The sequence below is a fragment of the Hyperolius riggenbachi genome, chromosome 4, assembly GCF_040937935.1.
Source record: "Hyperolius riggenbachi isolate aHypRig1 chromosome 4, aHypRig1.pri, whole genome shotgun sequence".
Lineage (NCBI taxonomy): Eukaryota > Metazoa > Chordata > Amphibia > Anura > Hyperoliidae > Hyperolius > Hyperolius riggenbachi.
In genome coordinates this window covers 281,298,602-281,321,601 of record NC_090649.1, presented here as the reverse complement: position 1 = coordinate 281,321,601, position 23,000 = coordinate 281,298,602, and the positions used below count along the sequence as shown (strand labels likewise).

Genomic DNA, 23,000 nt, shown 5'->3' with positions numbered 1-23,000 from the left:
TTAGTTTTGTGAATAAAAGCCGACGTCTCGCTGACACTGTTTTTTTATTCATCACAGGCACAGTAATCAGGTTTGGAAACAGCTGTTTTCCATACCCCGTTCATGTCAGTGACACGACAATCATGAACGGCGGCGGTAAGTAAACAATACGCATATCTACGACCCTAAACCGCACGTGAAGTATACAGGGGCGTAGATATGTGTAGCAGGGGTGCAGAAGTAGTTAAAATCCAACAGTATCCAAACGTTATACCCCCTGTGTACATTTATGGAGTATGACCAAAATTATAGCATTACAAAGAGAAATAAATATTTTGAGGTTCTGCACTGGGCGAAAATAACAACTTTAACTGCTTTGAGACCACTTCTATTGAAATCTACATCATTCAGAGTCTCTATTCTTAACTCAATGTAGATTTTCATAACTGCAGTCCTAATCATACAAACCTGACACCAGACTTGCAGCTGTCATTCCAGATGTTCCATGACAACAAATATGATCACTGACAGGACAACACCACAGTTGCTGGACCTGTCTTAATGTAGGTTACACCGAGTCGCAATGAACAAAATCTTTGCATTACAACGTGACGAGGCGATACAGTGATATTCCTATGGGGCTGTCCCATTGATTGCGGTGCAACACATTACATTGTGGTAACGCACATCATGCAGACAGTTTAAAGGGCTACATGTGCATTTACAGTGGCAGTGAGGCATACTTTCATTGTATGCCTCACTGTATGGTTGCACTGCAACACTGCACACTATACTATCAGCGCTCTATAGCGTTCACTCAAGATCTGTTGTAAATGCTGCTGAAACTCTGCCACAATTAAAGATCAAACAGCGATGTATTTTCTGGCTTGTGGATAAAGGCGTGCTTTTGGATTATAGTCTTCTGCACAGTTTAGTGTCAGTTTATAGTTGTAGTATAATTCAATGACGTCCTAACACTTGGATGAATTTTTTTTATTGCTTGAGTTGTCTCACTCTCAGTTCTGTGTGTGACAGGTCAACCACTGATTTCACCTACAGTGAAAGCTAATTCTAGTTTGCTTTGTTCTCCGTGTTATTGTTTTCTAGGTTGTTTCTAGAGGAGAGGTGCTTGCAGCAAAATCCTTTCCGGGTAGCTCACTCACACAGGTACATAGATGTGAGGCTGGCAGGAGGTGTTGCTCACTACCTTTTCTCTGGTGAATCTACAGGAGCTTAGCTATTGACTTATTTGCTAGGAGGGCGGAGCAGCCCAAGGAGAAAGCAACACATAACCTCACCAGGAAGTGAAATGAACAGATATTCCAGTGTTCAGATTTACCTGGAAACCATGCTCAATAAGGCAGGCTCCTCAGTCAGTGGGAATTTTAAAGACAGTGTTCATTCAAGAGGATTTTGGTATCTCTTCATGTGCTAGATCTGCTTCTGTGAAGTACATTTTCTGCCTTGTGAATTCAATTTTTATTTCCTAGAAGCTCCTGTGCTGGGATTGTTTTTCCACTTCATCTCTTGTTTACAAGTCCTAGGGTATTCTTGAAAACCAATGAAAGCAATGTTATCCTATTATACACTTTTTTTCTTGTGTTAAGGAAGAGCTAGTCCAGCTACCTGAACTAAGGAATATAGGAGCCGGACTATTCAACCTGCTTGAGTATGGGGAACTGTTGTAAGAAATATTGCAGCTGTTGCCCGTCACATTGTTGCTGTTGTAAGTTAGAAGTGAAGGCTACTTCTCATAATGAAGATGAAGACATTATTAAGAATACCCAGCCCCGTACTGGCACAGCACCCGGAGACAAGAGAACCATTAAACCTCCACCAAGCCCGAATGGCCCGAAAGATGTCTATGTGGCTTTATATGACTACCAGGCTGGCACGCATGAAGAGTTAAGCTTTAGTGCTGGGGATCATTTGCAGGTTCTGGACTTCACTCATGAAAGCTGGTGGAGAGCTAGGGCCTTGACTCCTCGTGGAAAACCGGAGGGTTATATCCCATTTAATTATGTGGCTCATATCTCCAGCCTTAATTCAAAACCGTAAGTTGTACATTTTACTTTTGCAGTGTTATGTTGATTTTTAGAGTACATAGTCACAAGTGACATTTGTTTGCAAAAGTATAGAACTTATGTGTAATTCAAAAACACTGTTTGCCCTCATTTCTGTCATAGCGTTGGTTTCTCATGTGGAATCGTGTTGTCTTCATGGGAATAAAGTGGGCCCTTTATAGGCTCATTTCTGGGTAGTGGGTACTAGTGTTTTACATGGCAGACAGTATTATTATTATCTGCAGTGGCTGGATAGTGTACTCGTTTAGGGCTCTGCCTCTGACACAGGTGGCCTGCGTTTGAATCTTGGCTCTTCCTGTTCAGTAAGCCAGCACCTATTCAGTAAGACCTTGGAGAAGATTCCCTAACACTGCTACTGCCTATAGAGCGCGCCCTAGTGGCTGCAGATCTGTCACTTAGAGTCCACCAGGAGAAAAGTGCACTATAAATGTTCTGTGTCTTGTATTGCCATTATTATACATATGTATAGTACTGGCATTTTCCACAGCACTTTACAGAGTACATTGATCTATTCATGCCATTAGCTATCCTTCCATTGGGGCTCCAAATCCAATGAGCATATCAGTCATATTTTAGTGGTCCTCAAGGGACAATTTGAGAGTAATGAATTAATCAATTAAATGTATAGTGCAGTGATGGCTAACCTTGGCACTCCAGCTGTGACAAAACTACAAATCCCATAATGCCTCTGCCTCCCCGAGTTATGCTTAATGGGACTTGAAGTTCCACCACAGCTAGAGTGCCTAGATTAGTCACTGGTATAGTGTGTTTCTTGGGTGTGGGAGGAAACCAAAGTGCCCATGTAGAACGCATGTAAACATAGAGAGAACATACAAACTCCATGCAGATACTGTCCTAGCCAGGATTTGAACTTGGTAACCTAGTGCTGCAAAGCAAAAATGCTAGCAGTAGCTGCTATGCTCCCCAATAAATCGTCTTATGAAACACTATCAGTGAAAGAGAAGCTATGCACAAAACTTTGAATTTACCTTTGGATGGAGTAAAGAAAGTTTAACGCAACTACCAGATTTGCAAGCTTGTCTCCTCCTCGCTTCTTGTCTCATGAACTGATGCCATTGAAAATGAATGAATTTATTAATTGGCAACACAGGCTGCCTTTAAACAGGAAATGGTATAACTTCTTCCCCACACTTCTAAAAGTGTTTTCTCTTATTACCGTGTATAGTATAGAAAATTGCAATTTCCAGTCATATTAGCAACAAATGGAAGTAAACAGAGTTTCTCAAAGAACTAACAAATGGATAATTGTGCTAAGGTAGCCATACACATATCGAATTTGCCCAATGGACCTAAACAATTGATTCCTTTCTGATCTACATCAATTCAGAGAGACTAACATTCCATCCATGCAGTGGATAGATTTCAGTACGGAACCTATTACGGTAAAAATTAAGTGAACTGCAGCATTGCATCGTTTGATGCAATGGAGTGATATGGGCAGCCTATCGAGCGACACTCCTACCCCGCCCCAGAAGATCGACTTAAATCTCTCATTCGGTCTGATCAATGGTTCCTATCAATTTTAAACCAAATTTTAAACCAAAATTGATTGGAAGTCGATCGACTGCACATTTTTTGTGGTATCGATACCCAGCTGATGCGATCACAGTGACTGAATCTGCTCAATGTAAGACGGGAAAGTCGATGTGTGTATGGCCTGCTTTAAGTTAAATTTTAAATGTCATGAACTCAAACTTAATAATAAGATCCCCGTGGATGGTGCATAGTGGGGAATGATGTAATTCGGCTTCCAGCTATTGCTGGCGGCCGAATTACAGTGTTTTAAAAGTAACTTAAGCTCCGACTTCTGACGGCCAAATCTCCTGCGCTGGATACACTGTGTTCGCTTTTCCACAGGATCTGTTTCTATACGATTTTTGGATCACATGTTCGCAAGGATACTGTCAAATTAATGTAAATTGTAGTGCCCCTTTTACACTAATGCAATTCAATTTTACCCCAAATGCAAATGCAGTGCATGCTGTACTTTTTCTGTAATTGCTTTTGGGTTTAATAATGCTAACATTTTTGTAGTGCTTTTCTACTTTTGGAGTCAAAGCGCTTGAGAGATGCAGCCAGTAAGGGCAGATGCAGTTGGCTTTCTGCAGTGTTAGGGAGTGTCGCCCAAAGACTCCTTATTGAATAGGTACTGGCTTCAGCCAGAATTCAAACTCTGGTTGCCTATTTCAGAGTGGTTGCTATTAACCAGCACACTATCCAGCCACTTAAAGTGATACTGAGAAGGTTAAAAAAAAATCAGGTCCCCCGGCGCCCTCCTGGCTCCTTTCCCGGTCCCAATGGTGGCTTCGTTAATTGGCGACTTTGGCCTAAAGTTGCCAGTACGAGTCCCCGTTGCGCACGTTTTGGCCACTACACGTCATAATGCCTGCCAGCACGCATCATCATGCTGGCCGGTGTGAGAGTACTGCACATGCGCAGTTCTCTAACTCTGAATCTGGCATACGCAAGACTCTTATGCCGGCTGGTGTGATGACCCGTGCTAGCAGGCGTGATGACGTGCAGCAGCCGGCGTGATGGTGCAAAAAATGAGTGGCGGGGACTTGCACTGGCAACTTCAGGCCAAAGTCGCAAATTAACAGAGCCACTAGCAGGATCGGGAGAGGAGCCAGGAGGATGCCGGGGGACCTCGCGGCCTACGGTTGGCTGGAGGAAGACCCAGGTAAGTACAAATTGTGATTTTTTTTTTTAACCTGCTTAGTATCCCTTTAAAGGAAATCCAAGGAAAGCCACTGGTCTAAAGCTTTACAATGTAATTACGTCTTCTTCCTGGATCCTGCTGCCAGCCCCGTAAGGATTATCGACTTTCTGCACATGCGCAGTTGCACCACTCTTCCCCGGCCTGCATATGCTTTTTCAGGGCCTATGGCTAAATGTTTTTAGAGGCAGATGATCAGCAGGACAGCCTGGCAACTGGTATTTTTTTAAAGGAAATACTTATGGCAGCCTCAAAATCCCTCTTACTTCAGGTGTCCTTTAAAGTGTCAGTTAAACTTGTGGCAAGGTCGCAAGTACATTAGACCTTAGGTTGATGCATACAGTAAAACAAAGTGGACAGAAATTCTTACACAAAAGCCCCATACACACACCAGAGGGTTCTCTGTTGAGGAGGACGGATCATCTTGGCTGATTACATACATTTCTGACTTACTCCTACCGCTGGAAGCCGCTCTGCCATCAACGTACCATTGTCTGTCCACCTCCCTCAATAGCAACAGGACACCTTGCAAGGCTGTAGCCCAAATCCCTAGGTACACACTACTTGGCTCCATCTCTGACCATGATGATGGGTGGTATGCCCCCATTTAGCATACATGAATTGGGCCGTGCATCCAATGTGTCAAAATGTCACTGGCTGAACTTTATTTTTCTGCTGCCCTGCAGTACTGCCCATTCAGTGTGAACAGTTACATTCAGCTACAGGAAAAGCCCAGTTGGTGGTGTGAGTGTGACTGATGCACAGTGGTGTGTACTGCTCTGCACTAGTGTAAACTGGTTCTTATTGTTCCATGCTCTCTTCACTCTGTTTTGTGGGTAAAGAAGTTGCAGTTATAAATACATTGGGCCTGATTCACAAAGCGGTGCAAAGTGTTTGCACGCCTGTGAAAAGCCCTTTATCACGCCTAAACTCAGTTTAGGCGTGATAAAATGAAACTCGCGCGCAATCGCGCGGCGCACGGTGTAGTGCGCGCGATGCGCCCATTAAACCCTATGGGCGCTGCGCGCGGAGTTGCGCGATGGCGCGCGCAAAACTTTGCGCGCTGAACTTTGCGCGCGATAAAGAGCACAAAACGTGCTAACTCAATGGTGCAAAGCTTATCACGCCTAAAGTCTTTTAGGCGTGATAACTGAGTTATCACCGCTTTGTGAATCAGGCCCATTGTCAAGTTAAATATATATGCAGCACGAAATGAAAAGAACGGAAACAAAGACAACAATTCTTCTTAATGAGACACTTGCATGTCATTTCATGGAGAGAAACCAAATGCCCATAGCTTCCTAGTAAAAATGAGTAGATTAAAATAATTATAATTTATTTAGCACTCATATCTTCAGTAGTCTGAGAGTGTATATGCAGCTCAAGAGGGACCAATTAAAAGCATTCATTCTTACTAAAACCTTCTAACATGATCAGAACACAAAAACAGAGTATGCCAAGAATTGGAGCTGTAAGTTTAAGTTTATGGTCACAGTGGGCATTGCGTCCCCAGTAGGAGCAGAAATGAAACGGATCTGTAAAGTCGTGTCGCATGTTATGTGTGTGTTGCATTGCATATAGTAAAGTATACAGTCATTAAGGCTACTTACACACTAAGACGTTGCGTTTTAGGGGACGTTATGGTCGTATAACGTGCCCCTAACGCAAAGCATGGTGGTGCGGGAAAGGACGTTAGAGTGAGCCGCGTTAGGCGGCTCTATCCGCATAAGGTCTCCCAGAGTGGCGCTGATTGGCCGGCGGGACCACGTGATGCGGAGCGAGACACTCCGCATCACGTGGTCCCGCCGGCCAATCAGCGGCCGCCAGTGCAGTGCATATTAAGTAGCCATGTGCGCGGCTACTGTAGCGGCATCTCCCCGCTTCCTCTCCGCCCCCCACTGAGCATGTGCAAACAGTCTAACGCAGCTAAAGCCGTATAGAACGCACAGCATGCTGCACTTTCACTACAACGTGCAGCGTTACATGTAACCAGGGGCACCTCTAGCCATTTTGTCACTCCAGGCAAAAAAACCTGTGGCGCCCTTCCCCCCACCCCCATGGCGCCCCTCCCCATGAAAATAAACGTAATGCGGCAGCATTTTACCAGGAGATAACCGTAATGCGGCAATGTTACACCAGAAAATTATTGTAATGCGGCAGCATTTCACCAGAAATTACACTTATTGTTGCAGCGTTTCACCATGTAAGAAAGAAAATGTGACAGAGGAAGGTGCAGGGGACCTCCCCCAGCCTGTCCCATGATAGCCTGAAAGAGAATGTTGCGCATTATGGGTTTACATATGCGCATCTGACCATCCTTGCTGGTTACCCTGGAGATGCGTGACGCGATGCGTACGTTGCGACGCATCATACGACGTCAAGTGCACGTTGTGGCGCATTACATGTTAATTTTGTACCTGCGGTATGGCCCATATTGCGGGGCAGCGCGATGCGTACGTTGCGACACATCATATGGCGTCATGCGTACATTGTGACGCATCGCACGTCAATTGTGTACATGGGGCATAACCCACAATGCGACGTAACGGTCGCATCCCCTTAGAGATTGCTATGGCAACAGGGGCGGGCCAAGCGAACGCGCGAGACGCATTCGGCTACACTTAGTCACATACATGATTACCAGGGAGGTGGTCACACCTTCCAGAGTAAGGATAGGTTGGTTAGATATGCTGTTTCATGTGAACACCATACTGGGACATGCAGTGCATCGGAATGTCATAGGATTGATTGACAGGCTGATAGACCTATTGACATTTAGGCAATGCAATTGAATTGCAAATACACATTTTTGAATTGTAACAGCTATTTGAATTGTAACAGTTTTGTGATTGATGGAACCACCCATCGGAGTGTCATAAGGTTGATTGACAGGTTGGTAGACCTATTGACATTCAGGCAATGCAATTAAATTGCAAATAGACATGTTTGAATTGCAACAGCTATTTTGAATTGTAACAGCTTTGTGATTGATGGAACCGCCCAGGGGTTGTTCCAAAAGGATTAGGGGGTATAGCTATAGTTGTATACTGGTTTGACAAGGTGTATGTCTTATCTGCTACCTGTCTTGACAAAGGGGACCCTGCGTGGCCCCGAAACGTGCGTCGACCTAAGCAGGTCAGACCGTGTCTGCACATGTATGTGATGGGAGAATAAATACTTCACGTTTATTGCTTCTACGGTTTGTGTGCGGACTCCTTCATGAAAATTAGTTGCACATGGGGACTGAAGAGGCACATGGAGACAGAAGGAGGCACAAAGGGAGACAGAAGGAGGCACAAAGGGAGACAGAAGGGGGCACAAAGGGAGACCGAAGGAGGCACAGGTGGACAGAAGGAGGCAGAGTGGGACTGAAGGAGGAACAGGGGGCAGAGGTAGCACAGGGGGACAAATAAAGACAAAGGGGACATAAGGAGTCACAGGGGGACAGAAGGAGGCACAAAGGGGCAAAGAATGAGGCAGAGGTGGCACAGGGGGACTGAAGGAGGCATACGGAGACAGAAGGACAAACCGGGGTCAGACATGGCACAAGGGACTGAAGGAGGCACAAGGAGACAAAAGAAGGCACAAAAGTAACAGAAGGAGGCACAAAGGGGGAAAGAAGGCTGCACAAGGCACAGAGGTGGCAGCTGCCTCCAACTTACACTAAGTACATGCAGCAGAAGCAAGTAATAGAACACTCATGGGGCAGGGCTTATTCCAGGGTGGAGTTTCATTTGGGGGCGGGGCTTACTCCAGCAACATGGCCGCCCCCCAGGACCAATGGCACTCCAGGCAATGGCCTGTACTGCCTATGCCTAGAGGCTCCCCTGCATGTAACGCAACGTGGGCACTGTGAACAGCCCACTTGTGTTACATTGCTGTGCGTTGGGGGAGCGTTACAGGCTGCACTTACGTGCACCTGTAACGTCCCACTGTGAAAGCAGCCTAAATGTATGCTTCATTGTCACTGTTAACGCGTGTGTGCAGGGATCCACTGCCTGCAGTACGTTGGGATGCCAAACACCGTTAGACTGCTCCGGCCACAGTGTGAACGTCACTATAGGTGGTGCATTGAGGTTCGAAAAGCCACATTCCAACGTGCCCGTTACACCCCACCACGGTGAACGTAGCCTTATTCTGTTTTACAAATCGAGAAATCAGGCAGCTGTACAATTAAATAACCACTTCTCTAATGAAATAGCATTGGCCTGAGCAAACTGGAATTTCCAGTACCGGCATGTTTTGTATGAAGGACTTGTGGAAGGAACACATACAGCTGAGTAATCACAATGAATTGCAATTTGTGTTGCATACCAATGTATGAAGCATTGTGTGTACAGTACTTCCTTGCCCACTGCATCATGTGGTTGGCAGGATAGAATATTTACACTAGTCATCTTCATGTTTGATAGGTCCTTTTTAAGACAAGACAAGACAAGACAAATAACATTTATATTGCGCTTTTCTCCTTGCGGACTCAAAGCGCCAGAGCAGAGCAGCAGCCACTAGGGCGCGCTCTATTGGCAGTAGCAGTGTAAGGGAGACTTGCCAAAGGTCTCCTACTGAATTAGTGCTGGCTTACTGAACAGGCAGAGCCGACTAGTGATTGCTCAGAAAAAGAACAGTCTTTAGGCTGGATTCACACTGTGCAAGCTGCATAATATACACGTTATAATGTGTGTGAACTGCAACGGACACTGCATGCATTATACCATACATGTTCATTCTAAGCCTGCATGCAGTGAGTTCGCAAAACGTGATCTGTTACAATGCAGGGGTGTGAACAGGCCCATAGAATTGTATGGGCACTGTGTTAACATGCAAAACTATTATGCTACTCAACTGATGCAGTGTTTACACACCCTAAAAAGAAACTTTATTGAATACAACATAATAAATAAAATTACCTATTTTTTTACAATATTACTTTAGAGATTATTTAGTCAGTGTTAGCCCACTGTAACATCTTTCCTCACCCTGCTTTACAGTCTGAAATATATCACAGGTTGCAATAATTTTACTGTTGACAGTGCATAACTGTGAAACGTTTGTTGTGTGTTTCAAACTGAATAGAAACAACACCTTGTCTCCCATAGTGCGCTTGGAGAAAATGTTCTGCTTAATAAACAGCTCAAGGGCTTGAGCGGAAACCGCCGCGAATCCGCAGAGTTTCCCCGCATGCGAATAGTGCGGGGAAACTCTGCCATAGGGTGCAATGGTAACGCCGGCTGAATCGCTACCGCTAGCGATTTGGCCGGCTTTTCCATCCGAATCGGCGCGGGAGGCTGCAGATCCCATAGCCGTGCATGGCACGGCTGATGGTATTCGTGTGCTTTCCCCGCAGACCCGGAAGACCCGGCTCGCGTCTCGCAGACGCGCGCCGCTCTAGTGGAATCGCGCCCTAATAAACAGCCTAGGCTTAAAAAAACAAAACACTCCCCTACCACAGCTTATTTTTCCTTAAAAACAACAGCAAATGATCTATACATTTATTTTTTTTGGCGGGACAAACTAGACTTTCTTTGGGTGCTACTTTTTGCTAATAATTATTTTATTGCCTATGCATTTTAAAGAGAATACGAAAGAATAATCCTTATTTCTCAGTTTTCAGCCATTATAGTTTAAAAATAAAAAAGTGGTACTGTAAAGACTATACAGTCTTTGTTATTACAACATTTAAATGGTGTCCCTAGTACAATGTATGGTTGCACGATTTTATTTAGAAATCAAGGTGAATTTTTTCCCATGTTGTGTTTCTTTATACTATATCAATAATTAAAAGCCCTTATTTTGCAAAAATAACAGTAATATATTCTAAAGAGATACACTAGACTGTTTTAATCTGTATGTCATGAGGATATATTACTGTTATTTTTGAAAATAAGAGCTTCTAATTATTGATATAGTATAAAGAAACACAAAATGGAAAAAAAATACGTCTTTATTTCTAAATGAAATAGATTCACCTCCATTATTACAGCTCATTTTTTCCCCACACAAAAACATGGATCTGAAGACCCACAGAAAAAATGCATTATACAGTATTTTTATATTTGGAGAATTAAGACTGGCTTATCATACTCCCTAATTTCCTGCTAAGTTAGGTATAAAAAATAAAATAGTAGGCACAGGCTTGCGTCTGTGATATGCATTCTGTTACATTAAAGCCCTACTCTACCCAATGCATTTTTTATACTTCTAGGTATAATTAAAGGTTTATAGCTTCATCCAGATTGTCACTGCCATATGTATTCCCCTCATTTCTTGTATTGCTGGGAAATGAAGCAAAAAGCATCATCATCATGATCATCATCAAATCCCATTTTGCATGTCTTCCTGCCGGTTGTAACGATTGCGGAATCGTTTTCGTGGTCAGCGCACAAGATGCGCACTGACACAACGAAAACCCTCCACAAGCGTATGAAGAGGGGAACCCAGCTTTGGTGCAAGCACCAGTAGAGGGCAATTCCCACCGGCAGATGGCGCTGTGGAGTGCAGACGAGTACAACCGCTGCATGGCCACAGATGCCAGATGGGGATTGTACAGATCAAGACAATGCGGGGCTGAACAGCCCTTAAAGAGAAAGAGCACAGGTACAGGATGAATGTGTGTTCACCAATCTAGTCGCGACCCTGCGACGGTGAACACACATCAGCAGAAACAAAAGTAGGAACGCAATCACGAGAGCGGCGACTGCCAGAGGTGACACAAGGCTGAAGCAAGACAGGGCACGAGAGTAGCAAAGGCACAGCACACGACAATGAGAAGTAACGAAAATAACAAACGCTAACTAAGCGCGAACACCGCACTCGTTCGCAACAGCGAATGCGTTTACAGCGCGGTCTCCGCGTGTTAAGCACAACAGAGACAAGCACGCCTAACTAACCATCGACAGACAAACACGAAACAGAACGCGAACACTTGCTTAGCGGTTACCTCACCGAGCCTACAGCAAGCATTCGTATCAGACAAGACAGACAAACGAAAAACAGGAATACGAGAGGAAAGATCCACTGCTCTTTCCGTCAGAGCGAATGCGATCTAAGCTCAGGAACAAGAAAACAGATCAGAAGGATCCACAGCGCTAGCGCAAGGCTAGTGCGATCCAGACAAGACAGAACAGAAGGATCCACAGCGCTAGCACAAGGCTAGTGCGATCCAGGCAAGACAGAACAGAAGGATCCACTGCCACTACCGCTAGAGGCTAGTGCGATCCAGACAAGACAGAACAGAAGGATCCACAGCACTACCGCTAGAGGCTAGTGCGATCCAGGAAGACAGAACAGAAGGATCCACAGCACTAGCGCAAGGCTAGTGCGATCCAGACAAGACAGAACAGAAGGATCCACAGCGCTAGCACAAGGCTAGTGTGATCCAGGCAAGACAGAACAGAAGGATCCACTGCCACTACCGCTAGAGGCTAGTGCGATCCAGACAAGACAGAACAGAAGGATCCACAGCACTACCGCTAGAGGCTAGTGCGATCCAGGAAGACAGAACAGAAGGATCCACAGCACTAGCGCAAGGCTAGTGCGATCCAGGCAAGACAGAACAGAAGGATCCACTGCCACTACCGCTAGAGGCTAGTGCGATCCAAGCAAGACAGATCACGAGGGACTACCGGTAGCAACCGCTGCTCCGGTTAGCACCCAGACAAACCGAACGATTTCCTGTCGACCACTGCTGGGACAGGACAATCGCAACAGACAGACAAAAACAAATATACAATCTAACTGCACTAGGGAAACTGCCTAGTGCAGTCCCAGGAATTACTCTAAGATAACTTTGACAAGATATAGCATGGCTGACACTCTAGGAGTGTTTCAACAAACCCTGAAGGAATGACCAGCAAAGGACTCTGGGAAACATAGCTTCTTATACTGCCAGCCCTCAAAGGGGAAAGCTGGGCAATTTGCATGTATGCAAATCCCTCAGCAAAGCAACTCTGAAAGTTGCAAGATGAAGCCAGGTCTCCTTTCCAGAGACCTGCATCCCTCGGACATAAGGAATGGTCAAACAGCTGTCTGCCTGTGCAGCCAGCTGAGCGGATCCCTACACCGGTTCTGTCCTTGTTGAATAGATTTGCCCTGCTGCTTGCTAGGACATCAATAGGGATGAGCTTACAAATGTGAATCTCTGTTTTGCCAGAGTCAGAACAGAAAAAGAGCATTTGTACACGCAGACCATGGCAGAGAGGGTCAACTCATCCTTGAGGTCACCTCTGGACACAGCGCTCCATGCTTCATTCCATCATTCCGATACTTGCTCCTTCACAGTCTTGACTGAGATCCACATTTGTAAGCTCATACCTACTTAGGAACTTTCTTCCAGATGATAAGAAAAACCTGACAGACTTAACCAAGATAATATTAATCCTACAGTTAGGCTGTAGTTATATAAAAAAATACTGCACTATCACTATTTTTAGTTAAATACTTCAGTAAACTTGTACTTGCTGTAAATCGACATTTTACTGTTTATTTGGATCATCTATGTGGCTACTAGATTATATCTCCAAGTTAAACATCTTAAAATGTGTTACCTACTGTGTGCTATAAGCCTTTGCTGAGTCATTCAGCTCTGATGGATTTCTTGCTGAATTATCTGTTGGTGCAGCAATTTCTATTTTTTTCCAAAGGAGCTTAGCTCAGAACACCAAGGGGTTGATCTCATAAATTTCCTAAGTGATCTGGAAAACCTGGAATATTTTTTTTGAAAAAATGATCTGCTGTTGGGGCCTAATGCTTAAGCCTTTCATACGGGTTATATAAGAGCATAATAGGCATTTCAAGAACCCCTGTGCAGAAAAAAAGGAAGTGAGGCCCAAGTGATGCACAAAGCATTGTGGCAAAAAGTGGGAATGATCATAACAGATAATGGGTGGAGCCAAATAATGGCCTTAAAGAGGAACTGTCATGAAAATCTTAAAATTTAAAATGCATACAAAGAAGTACCGTATGTTTCTTCCTGAGTAAAATGAGCCATAAATTACTTCTCTTCTATGTTGCTGGCATTTACAGTTAGTAGAAATCTGACATTACCGACATATTTTGGACTAGTCCATCTCTCCATAGGGGATTCTCAGCATGACCTTTTTCCTTTATAAAGACACTCCCTGAAAAAGATTTATACAAAGATGCTGGCCAGCCTCCCTGCTCACAGTACACTTTTTTGACAGTTGGAGGGAGCAACTGCCATTCACTAAGTGCATTTTGAAAATAAAGAAATCCCTGTGAACCCTCCATTAGATGGGCTAGTCCAAAACCTGTCGATAATGTCCGATTTCTACTACCTACTGTAAGTGACAGCAACATGGGAGAAAAGTAATTTATGGCTCATTTTACTCTGGAAGAAACGTACTTCTTAATTGTATATGTTTACATATATTTTACATTTTAAGATTTTTGTGACAAAGCTCCTTTAAAGAAAAAAAAGGAAGTGAGCCCCAAGTGATGCACAAATCGTTGTGGCAAAAATTGGAAATAATCATAACAGATAAAGGATATAGCTAAATGATGGCCATAGCATAAAATATTGTGAACCTAGGCTACCTGCTATAGGCACTGTATTATTCTGGCACTATTGTTACACTTTTTGTTTCATACATGACCTACATGAGCTACAAGTAGTAAGCAGCATCACTGTTACACAACAGTGTCACACATACTGTTAACGAAAATAACAAAAAGATGTCATTCAATTTTTTTCATTCAATAATACCAGTAACAAATTGATAATTGTAACTAGATTCAAGTGCTGGGCAGCTACCAAATCCTTATACCTTGTTTCAAATGATTATGCAAATTGTATTTAAGTGTCACAAACATTAAATATTTGTTTTTTCAATTAAGCTCATGGATGGTATTGTGTCTCGGGGCTCTTTTGAGCACTGAAATCAATCTCGGACACCTGTGATAATTAGTTTGCCAGATGAGCCCAATTAAAGGAAAAACTACTAAAGAAAGATGTCCACATCATTAAGCACACCATGGGAAAGAAAGGATTGTCCAGTGGGCCAAGAACTGAATGAAGACTAATATTCTTGTTAACTGAGTAGTGCCATGCAGCCCTGGATGGTCCAAGCGGATGGAGTGGTGAATAGTTGATAGATGGCCACCATATCCCAACAACGCTGCGATGTCAGAAAAGTGGTGGCAGAGACATATTGTAGGTCCCTGAAAGTTACCACTTTCTTCCATGGTACAAAAAGAAGAACCATGCTTTCCATAACAAAAATCATCTTCATACATCTTCATGCATGACAATGCAATCTCATGCTACAAGGAATACCTCTGCATCATGGCTGCTATCAGCATAAAAGCAGAAACACTCATGATATGGATCCCATCCTCCCCTGACCTCAATCCTATTGAAAACCTTTGGAGCATCCTCAAGCAAAAGATCTATGATAATGAAGGTGGAAGGCGGTTTTCATCCAAATAGCAGCTCTGGGAGGCTATTCAGACATTCTGCCTAGAAATTCAAGCTGAAACTCTCCAAAACTCACAAGTTCAATTGATGCAAGAATTTGGAAGCTGCTATCAAATTAGGGGTCATACGTTAAAATGGAACTTGACCTGTTAAGATGTTTTTGATAGAAAGAGCTTTTAAATTTCAGTAAATTCTAATGCTGCAAATTTAACAAATAATCCTTTTCAGTTCTTAATAACCTATAATATGTTTTTGTTCTGTTTTTTTATTTTTGAAAAAACATACAGAGAAAAATATAATTTGCATAATAATTCGGAACACTCTGTAGTACCTGTCTCCAGGGGCTGTTCACTAATCCCTCTAGTGACTGACAGACCACACTGCCCCCAGTCACTGACCCTACTGAAAAAGGTTGTGAGCCCTCTGTGTTCCTGTGCTTCCAAAACCTGCACACCCGCCTCCATGTCCTTTGCCATGATAAATGCCGGCAACTCAAAAAATCTCTACATCAACCATCTGACCCCTGCAAAAAATACCCTCATGGCTCACTTCGCAACCTAGCCATCTAAATGTGAGCCCATTGTGGATGTGTATAACAATGCAAGATGTGCAGGCGTATCGGTTCTGATATCTGGAGCCATGGATCCTGTTGAAGCATCATCTGAAGCCGCTTCATGTGCCATATTATTCTGGATGAGACTGGGTTGTGGAGGATAGATTAATACTCTCAGTCCAGCATCCATGGAATCACCCTGCAAAGAAAACATTGGGAGGGCCAGCACTGCAAACTGCTGCCTCCACGCCACCCCAAACCCCTCCTCCTAATGATGTCCCTAGTTCCCTTCCCAGCAGTTCAGCACTCTCTGGCAGTATCACCCACCTAGCTGGGACAACAGGAACAGATTACTTGAATTGAAAAACTGCTGCTAGGAGTCCCTACAGCCAGTCTTCACCTCACCTGCTTTCCTCAGCCTGTAACTACACTAGCTAGCTCACAACAAGGGTGAACAGATGTTCACTTTTGCTGCATGTTCTCCCTGGCTGCTAAAAGTAACTAATGGCTACCTCACAAATAGAAAGGGAAGTTCAATCCTTCTACTTTCCGGCACCTTCTACCCAGCCCACCAATGCTGTCTCTGCATATACAAATTGTGACCCACCCCCAACACTAATCTGCTTAGCCCCCTCTACAAGCAAGTTTGGTTGAACTCGCATGGTGTTGCTTTGGTAAGAACGCAGCTCACTTATTTCCATGTATGTCACACAGATCTATAGATGTGTGGCTGCCAGTAGATGTTGCTCAATTCCTTCTCTCCAGTGAATCTACAGGAGATTAACTATTAATTTATATGGTGGGAGGGTGGGGCAAGCCATGGGAAAAGCCACACATAACCTCACTAGGAATCAGATTTTCCTAGAAACCATGCTCAATAAGGCAAGCTCTTCAGTCAGTGAGTGCTCATTCAAGAGGACTTTGGTATCTCTTTAAGTGCTAGATCTACTTCTGTGAAGTACCTTTTCTGCCTTGTGATTTCAATTTTTATTTCCTAGAAGCTCCGGTGCTAGGATTGTTTTTGCACTTTATCTCTTGCTTACAAGTCCTAGGGTATTTTTGAAACTCAATGAAAGCAATGTTTTCCTTTTATACAATGTTTTACTTGTGGTATTAGGAAGAACTAGACCAGATACCTGACGTAAGGAACATAGTGGGACCAGGCTCTTCAACCTGCTGAGTATGGGGAACTGTTGTAGGAAATATTGCTGCTGTTGCCTGCCACACTGTTGTAAAACTGATTTGGACAATATAGATCTTGGTCCTGTCACACCACCTGGAGGCACCGACCCCATTATACCTCACCCAAGACCAGAACTCTCGAAAGATGTCTATTTGGCTTTATATGACTACCATGCTGGCACAAATGAAGAGTTAAGCTTTAGTGCTGGGGATCATTTGCTGATTCTGGACTTCACTCATGAAAGTTGGTGGAGAGCTAGGGCGTTGACTCCTCGAGGAAAACCGGAGGGTTATATCCCATTTAATTATGTGGTTCCTATTGGTAGCCTTAATTCTAAACCGTAAGTTAGACATTTTTCTTTTGCCATGTTATGTTGATTTTTAGGATACATAATCACTTTAAAAGTGACATTTGTTTGCAAAAGCATAGAACTTACATGTAATTCAAAAATATTGTTTTCCCACATTTCTGTCATAGCATTAGTTTCGTATGTGGAACTGCGTTGTCTCCATGGGAATAGAGTGGACCCTTTTTTGCTCATTCCCACGTATTGGTGTTTCGCAAGGCAGAAAGCCTCCTGCACATGCACGGTTCTCAAAAGAGTGAACTACACATGCGCAGAAGGCTTACGGCGGCACGCGTGAGATGGAGCTCTTGCGCATGACTTCGCCCAAAGTCGCCATGCTAACGGGGCTGCCAGCGGGACCTCAGAGGGTACCTAGAGGACGCTGAGGGACCTTGTGGGCCGCTGGAGGAAGCCCAGTTAAGTCCAGATTTTTTTTTCACTGTTCAGGGTCCTTTTAATATTGCGCTGACATTTTCCACAGCACTCTACAGAGTATATCATAGTCATAGTTTAATGGTCTTCTAGGGGGCAATTTGAGGGTTGTTAATTAATCTTAAAGTGCCCAGGCAGAACCCATGTAAACATAGGGAGAACATACAAACTCCATGCAGATACTGTCCCAGCCAGAATTTGAACCTGGGAATCTAGTGCTGTAAAGAAAAAGTGCTATCCGCTATGCTCCCCGATGGATTGCCTTATGGAACACTATCAGTGCAAGTGGCATTACGCCCAAAACTTTGAATTTACCTTTGGGTACAATAAAGAAAGTTTAACATGAATACCAGATTTTCAAGATTGTCCCCTCGCTCCCTGTGTCATGGACAGTTGTCATTAAGAATAAATGAGTTTCACAGCATGGTTATCTATAGTTGATGTGCAGCTGACCTGCCTAAAACCTGCCTTCCCATCCTGTTCTCCGGTTGCCAAGAGCTGACCCCCTGAAGATTATTGATAAGGGATTGTCGGTAATTAAATTGGGGCTGCACTCCTCTTCCGAAGGAAACACAGCCGTACCTGCACAGTAAGCTGGAGCCGCTTGTGCGCAGGTATTAGCTAAAATACTGTGCAGGTGCGGCCGTGCTCTTGTGGGTGCAGCATGGCCACGCTTGTGCCAGAAGAGAAGCGGGCCCTGATATTGAGGAGGGTTGAGTGGAAGGGGGACAAAGGACAGGGTGGGAAGCTCTGAAGGCTCCAGATGCTTCCCTCTCCTTAGGTAAGTATTTCCTTTCTAAACGTATTTACGCTTACGTATTTGATAAAAGTTTTGCAGACAAAGATTTGAGGACAGTCCCTATTCAGTGTTCAGAAGGGTCTTGTGTACAGTGCTGCTCTACCCCCAGCCTCTCTATCCCTCTCCAAGTGCTGTGTACTGTAGTGATGCTTGAGGAGTCTGGGCACTGAGAGAAAAAGCTTTCTGCTATCTGTACAATTGTTCTAATGACTGCACCTGCTTAGCCACTGATAACGAATCATACAACGTTTTGTAGACAGTCCCTATTCAGTGTGCAGCAGGCTCTTGTATACAGTGCCTAGCCCCCAACCTTTCCACCCCCTCCCCAAGTGCTCTGTACTGTAGTGATGCTGGAGAAGTCAGCAGAGCCAGTTCCGTTCCATCAGAGATAATAACAGAGTGAGTGTAATAAGCTGAGGCTGGGAGCACACTTGTCTGTTGGTTTTTCTGTATGAGTTTTCTGCACACCATGTGTGTCTATATGTGTGAAAACATGCACGTTTATCACATAAGCTAATGTAATTGCTAGAGAAAATGTGTGCAGTGCTTCCCTGCTGTCTGTTTACATCTGCATGGGGAAAACACATTCAAGGGTGCACTAGCCAACTGAAGCTAAAAATTCTGGCTTACATGGTAATTCAATACAAATTGTATGCAGCTTGAAAAAGGCCCAATTAAAATCATCAGGAAGTGCACTTGGTTGGACCAGTTCCAAGTTGCATACAGTTTGCATTAAATTGGCATGCAAGCCTCAATTATTAGCCACTCTTGACCATCTCTATGAAGCACCAATTAAAGCAGGAGGTATAGTTTTGAAGTAAAAGAAAAGATTAGGATAAAACATTGTAGTAAAAGTAGAAAAGAAAGAACAAGTGAAAAGTAGCACAGGATGTGGAAAAGAAATGCGTGAGCAAGAAAAGAAATCTACAAGAAAAAAAAACTGTAGTGGAAAACAGGTCAAAGAAGAGCAGCAATAAAAGTTAAATATCTACAAGGATGAGCTGGAAAAAAGCAGCAGAGCAGAATAAATGCTAGCTGTAACCATAGCACAATTAGACTATGCACTGCTTCTGTCCAGACGATCCAGCAGTGACTACATAGTTTTATAACTGCTTCAGTACCAACATACCAAATCCCCTTCCTTACCAGACCTATATTTACAGCTCTCCAATGCATGTGAATATCTTGGTCAGTTTGAGGGCTGGGGCACACTACAAGAGCTTTTTAAACACTACAGATTTTAAAAGCTCTTGCTAATGCAATGTTATGGGGAATTTTGACAAAATCACATTTCTCCAGTGTGCACATGACATTAGCAAGAGCTTTTAAAATCATACAGTGCTTAGAAAAGCTCTTGTAGTGTGCACCAACCCTTAGTCTATCCCCCCAAAAATAAGCTTTTTGGTGTTTTTTTCAGGACAAATGGGGCTTCTTTGGACACTGTTTAATTTTTAAGGGGAAGTATGCTAAAAAATATGTTATATTTTTCTAAAATCAGTATAGGTAGCCTGGAATAGTTGCCTGCAGTATAGGTAGCCTGGACTAGTTGCCCCCAGTATAAGTAGCCTGGAATAGTTGCCCCCAGTATAGGTAGCCTGGAATAGTTGCCCCCAGTATAGGTAGCCTGGAATACTTGCCCCCAGTATAGGTAGTCTATAATAGTTGACCCCCAGATAAGCTGATTTCGGCTGGGCGCCCCATAGCAGCAATGCTATGCTGTGCGGGGCACGTAGCAGTAATTCCATCTCCCTCCGAGTAGCGACAACAAGGGGGAATAGTATTTAACGCCGCCTCAGAGTTTAGCAGCAGCGGTGAGAGCCGCCATTCGGCTCTCACCGCGCCGGACTGAGCGGTGCCAAATTAATATGCACCCGTTGACCCCAGTATAGGTAGCCTGGAATAGTTGCCTCCAGTATAGGGAGCCTGGTATTTTTGCCCCCAGTATAGGTTTCCTGGTATAGTGGCCTCCAGTATAGGTAGCCTGGAATAGTTGCCCCCAGTATAGGTAACCTGGAATAGTTGCCCCCAGTATAGGTAACCTGGAATAGTTGCCCCCAGTATAGATAACCTGGAATAGTTGCCCCCAGTATAGCTTGCCTGGAATAATTGCCTGCAGTATAGGTAGTCTGGAATAGTTGCCCCTAGTATAGGTAGCCTGGAATAGTAGCCTCCAGTATAGGTAGTCTGGAATAGGTGCAGCCAGTATAGATAGCCAGGAACTGGCACAGCCAGTATAGATAGCCAGGGATAGATGCAGCCAGTATAGATAACCAGGAATAGGTGCAGCCAGAAAAAAGTGCAGCCATATGGATAGCCAGGAATTGGTGTAACTAGTATAGGTAGCCAGGAATAGGTGCAGCCAGTATAGATAGCCAGGAATAGGTGCAGCCAGAATAGATATCCAGGAATAGGTGCAGCCAGTATAGATAGCCAGGAATAAGTGCGTCCAGTATAGGTAGCCTGGAATAGGTGTAGCTAGGAATAGGTGCAGTCAGCATAGGTAGCCAGGAATAGGTGCAGCCAGTATAGATAGCCAGGAATAGGTGCAGCCAATATAGATAGCCAGGAATAAGTGCGTCCAGTATAGGTAGCCTGGAATAGGTGTAGCTAGGAATAGGTGCAGTCAGCATAGGTAGCCAGGAATAGGTGCAGCCAGTATAGATAGCCAGGAATAGGTGCAGCCAATATAGATAGCCAGGAATAGGTGAAGCCAGTATAGATAGCCAGTAATAGGTGTAGCCAGGAATAGGTAGCCCCCCCCTCCCCCGCTTTACCTCTTCTGCCACCTGGTCCCCTCCTCCTGAGAGCGGGATCCCCCTCCACTGCCCGGCGCTGATACTTCACACTGCACATCAGAAGTGACAGGCGAGCAGACAGCAAGGCAGTGCCCAGTAATGGCACTATTATACAGGAAGTGACATGTTTACTTGCTGCATAACAGTTAACTAGGCACTGCCTCACTGCCTGCTTGCCTGTCACTACTGATATGCGGTGTGAGCAGTATCAGCTGCCGGGCAGTGGAGGGGATCCAGGCTTTCAGAAAGACAAATAGGGGACAGGGTGGCGAGGTAGAGAAGTTAGGGTGGCTCGGTGGGTGGTTCAGGTGACCAGGAGGGTTCTGGGCAGTGGTAACCCCTGGGTGCAGGATGGCTGGCTGTCACCCCCCACCAGCTGAGGGGGGGTTGCTCTTGGTGCCACCCCCTTAAGATGTCACTGCCTGAACTGACACGATAAGTCACAAGACACACAACATTTATATAAGATAAACATAGGTAAATACGATACTAAGCCTGCTTAGAATCGACCTGTAGCCTGGGTGTGCAAACACTGACGATAGCAAAAGAGAGCAGAGTCATTTAAATGTTCATTTTTTTTTCTTGCTGGGAACTGAGTGAACCAGATTTCTCGTCACACTGAAATGGCTTCTACGCGAACTTCAGAAATCAAATGTAACCCCTTTAATTGAAAATGGGATTCAGAGACTGCTGGGACAGTATTATAGTATTGCTGTTACACATACAAGCATCTCATGAGTTTATGTAAATTTATTTTCAGTTCAGGTGTGCTTTAAAGTGAACTAGAGGTACAATGGAAAAAAAAGATACTTATCTAGATAGAGGGAAGCTTCTGGATGATCCTCATTGACCCCACTGTTGCAGCGCAGGGACCTTCTAAACATATCCAACAAAAGCTTGCCAGATAGGTTTTTGTGGTCATACTCTTAGCCGTGTAAGAGTGCAACTGAGCTGCGCATGGGCAAGTACGTTTGCTCCTGACCACCAGTCCAAAGCCGCTCGTTCACAAGGTTTCTGGGTTTAGATGTACTCATTTATTAGCATCTTTACCTCCTCTGCATTGTGCATTCATTTCATTTGTGACGTACAGCATATTCTGCTACTATATATGTATTCCTAGTTACTGAGATTTTCTGTCTTTCTTCATTCCATTCTGCTTTTATGCTTTTGTAATATAGTTGTGCTATGAGGAAGTCCAGCCATATTAAGCAATTTTATATTTTTATTGCCAGTAACTGAATTCTGCAGTGCTAAAGCCCCAGGCTTACATAGTGCAAAGGACAAAGTGAACAGAACTGTTAACAACCAATCACTACTAGTTACCTTTTCACTTAATTGAATTATGGTACTAAAGGCTGAGCTGTGGGTTAGGTGACATAAACTGCCGTTTTTCATAGCGGTTTGCGTTTTTCCTATACTTTACATTGGAGGCAGAAACGCCTCCGCAATCCAAAAAATGCCTCAGCCCGGGAATATGCGTTTCAGCAAAACGCCTCCCGCTCTGGTGTGACCCACCCCATTGAAATACATTAACCAAGCATATCCGCAGCCGCAAGCGGCTGAAAAAACGCCTGAAAACCCGCTTGGTGCGCCCCAGCCCTTACACAGCTTATCACCCCACCTGGGTTTAGGCAGTCCCAAGTTCCACATTTTGACAGAC

General features: G+C 44.2%; 1 protein-coding gene across 1 annotated transcript in view; it reads left to right on the top strand.

Annotated features, from left to right (window-relative positions):
• The first annotated feature begins 1,240 nt into the window (after positions 1 to 1,240).
• Positions 1,241 to 23,000, top strand: part of FRK (fyn related Src family tyrosine kinase) — a 106,957-nt gene continuing 85,197 nt past the window's right edge. The window contains exon 1 of the mRNA XM_068231328.1: positions 1,241 to 2,033. Coding sequence (XP_068087429.1) covers positions 1,651 to 2,033 — 383 coding nt within the window. The 5' untranslated portion in view covers positions 1,241 to 1,650. The remainder of the gene's footprint in view (positions 2,034 to 23,000) is intronic.